This window comes from Drosophila arizonae, chromosome 3 (assembly GCF_054131065.1).
Source record: "Drosophila arizonae isolate 15081-1271.41 chromosome 3, UAZ_ARI_1.0, whole genome shotgun sequence".
NCBI classification, from domain to species: domain Eukaryota; kingdom Metazoa; phylum Arthropoda; class Insecta; order Diptera; family Drosophilidae; genus Drosophila; species Drosophila arizonae.
In genome coordinates this window covers 10,469,850-10,472,873 of record NC_142923.1, presented here as the reverse complement: position 1 = coordinate 10,472,873, position 3,024 = coordinate 10,469,850, and the positions used below count along the sequence as shown (strand labels likewise).

Here is a 3,024-nt window from a genome sequence, read left to right as displayed (position 1 = left end):
TGGGCTGACCACACCAGCTAGACAATAAATTTCATTTAAACTGTGAGCAAAAATGTTTGCTTTTGTTGCTGTTGTTGTTGTTGTTGTGGTAGGCGAATTAGCCAGCTGGCGCAGCAGTATTATTAACGCTCATTAGACCCAGAACAGAGTACTTATGTGTCCCGGTCTGGTAATTAAAAAATAAACATGCTATACCTTTAATGTGAAATAAATTATAATCTGAGCTGTTAGGCTTATGTCCAGCAGGTGAACATAATGCTAAATGTCGTTCTTAACTTAGTTAAGAGGTATATAATATAGAAGTTAGAATATTCAACTCCAACTTAACTCTAACTCTAACTTCTTAAGATAACTTCCTTCAGTCTAGCCAGTTTTTATCATATCGTATAGATGCACGTTAAACAACTTTTATCAGCCACTATTATTTCTATGGCATAAATATCTTTGCTTACTTTTCTGACAAAACAGAAGAAACACAAAATTTCCAGGACTCGCATAAATTTGGGAACAGTAAACAGGCTATAGGTATTTTTAGCTATAGGTAAGAAGTGATTCTTTGAATTCATAACGCGCCCGAATTTAATTTTCATTGCGAATGTTTACAAATTTTTCGATCTAAAAACCATAAAATTTTGACAGAGTTGAATGTGAGATCTCGTGAAAGGCCCTATTTATCCTTGGCATCGCAGCATTTGCCTTGCTGCAGTACTTGAACAGTGGAATTGGTGTGCATGCTTACGCTGGACAGGCGCTCCTCTCCGCCGGGGAGCGGCTTCTCGCTGGTATCGCCGGACTCGCTTTTCTTTCGCGTCTGCCTGTTCGCGTGATTGTCGGCGGGAAAGAAGTGCGCCTCCAGCTGGCGTACACCGTCGGGCGTGGTCAGATCGTAGGCGAATTTCAGATACTTATCGAAGAAGATTTTGGTATTGTGACTTTGGTTCTTGCTGCGAATCTGACGCTGGGCAGCAGCGTCTGCCTTGTCCGGTGATTTTGACTCCTTCGCATGTTTGTTGGTCGGCAGCGCTGTCTCCGCGGGCGTTGGCCGCAGATTCTTCGTTCTCGATGCGGCGCCATCCAGCTTCGGCTTGCGCGCTTGCTTCCCATACTGGGCCTGGTCGACGTGCCTGGCCAGCACCACAGTGCGCTCGTTGGACGTCACCTTCGTCACCTTACCCTGGCCTGCCATTTGAACGGATGCACTAGCTGCGGCTGTGGCTGGCGCCTCAGTGCGCTTGCTGTACGACTTTGGATTGCTGCTTTGCTTCGTTACTGCCATCTTTTGTTTTCGATCCTTGTCCTTGTCCTTATCCTTGTTCGCATCCTTGGCATTCACACTGACAATGGTCGGCGGCTGGTAGGCGCGCGCAAGCTGAGGCATTTCCAATTTCAATGGCTTATAGCTCAGACGGCTGCTGAGCACGTTGCTGGGCTTGCGGGCTGGTGCATTGGTAGCCATCTCTGAGACAGGAGATAAAACGAAAAGTTGTTAGGAAAACTTGTCGGAAAATCGAAACAGAACACCAACAAACAGTAACACTTCCAAATGAAAGACCTGAAGATTATGCTAAATTTTCTAAAATACAACTTTAATTATCGAGACGACTGACAATATTTTTGATATTTTCTACATAAACGGAATACTCGATTTTTCGTTAAAATAAAAACACATGTGATTTTCCATTTATGTTCTTTTTGCATATTTGCTGAAGTGAGCGCTTAACTAAATACGAATACTCCATGGTTCAAATAGTGCACATAAATATTTAAATAGTTTTCCTTACTTCATCTTTAAATGTATTTTAGCAATAAATGTGTTTTTGCTATCTTTGCCATTATCGCACACTTCTAAATTTATATAGGAATATATCTGATAAATTGTCTGTTGCCTGTCATCCACTCGAGTTTAATTTGCCTGTCATTTCGCATTGCTGCTGCTGGGGAGGGGCGGACCAAGGGCAGCCAAAGCTGACATTTGCCAGTTGCCCGTTGCCCGTTGCCAACTGCTATGCTGTCAGTGCAGACCCCAACATGGAGCTCGTCCGAGCTGCTCACAATTTGTGAAACATCAGTGCGAAAAAATATCCTCTGGGGTAGTTTAGCATGGGTTGGCAGTCTGGCCACTGGGAAACTAATTACTTTAAGGTCTTTACACGCAGATAAGACTTAAATCACCTAAGCAAAATGAAATTCCCATTTACTGACCCAAAAAATGGTTGCCTTGATAAGAAATGTGTATAAAATGAAAGCTGTAAACGGCAAGTGAACGGCCAGCAGATACCCTGTAGCTAAGGTGTAACATAAGATATTTAATACACTGCAATATATTTCAAGTACATTTCAAGCACCTTAAATATGATTCTTTGCAATTCGGCATAAACTTTATTAAAATCTAGGGTACTCAAATGAGTCGCATGCAAAATGTGTATAACGTCATTAGTGTGAAAGCCAAAAAAAAAAAAAAAAAAAAAAAAAAAACAGAGTGAGAGAAGGAGAGAGAAAAGGAGAAAAACGCAACCACGAAGCGGGTTAATTACGCTACAAACAATAAATTACTTGCTGCAGGCAAATGCGAAGAAGAAGAAAAATCCTTCCCAATGCCAAAAGATGAATTTGGTGAACAAAATGCGATAGCGAAAGAGAAAGCGGGCATTAAATTGGTTAGGGGTTAGGGATGGTGGGGGTTGTGTCGCATGCCACCTTAATCAGCTTAGTAACCGACAGATGATTAAATTTTTGGCCTTTGAGTCGAGTCAAAGCGCGTGCGACACCGTTGGCAACCGTTGAAGTCGCATTACGTATACGCCATGTGTTGCAGCAAGCAACTTGACTGCGCTACAAACCTCTCAGCAATTCGTACAAATTTCGCATTTCATGCGCTCGTCCAAAAGTTTTTGCACATTTTCTATCCTTTATCTTGTTCAGCTCTTGTCTAACTCGGTATGTGGGTGTGTGTGTGTGTCTGTCGTCCTCTGGCCTGTCAGCTTGGTAAGCTGTTCGGTTGATTTTCTTTTTTCTTCTTCTTCT

General features: G+C 42.5%; 1 protein-coding gene across 3 annotated transcripts; it reads right to left on the bottom strand.

The window, feature by feature from the left end:
- Positions 1 to 552: 552 nt before the first annotated feature.
- On the bottom strand, positions 553 to 1,680 carry LOC108611360 (uncharacterized). Of its 3 annotated transcripts, none has more exons than XM_089463774.1 (2): positions 1,553 to 1,680; positions 553 to 1,458 (listed from the first exon to the last, which is right to left on the bottom strand). In XM_089463774.1, exon 2 carries the CDS (start codon positions 1,454 to 1,456, stop codon positions 668 to 670), a length of 789 nt encoding a protein of 262 aa, XP_089319900.1. In that variant the 5' UTR covers positions 1,457 to 1,458; positions 1,553 to 1,680; the 3' UTR covers positions 553 to 667. The 3 variants fall into 3 exon arrangements, with proteins under 3 accessions (XP_089319900.1, XP_089319899.1, XP_017859437.1); XM_089463773.1 differs by having other exon boundaries at positions 1,526 to 1,668; XM_018003948.2 differs by having other exon boundaries at positions 1,530 to 1,656.
- Between the last annotated feature and the right edge of the window lie 1,344 nt (positions 1,681 to 3,024).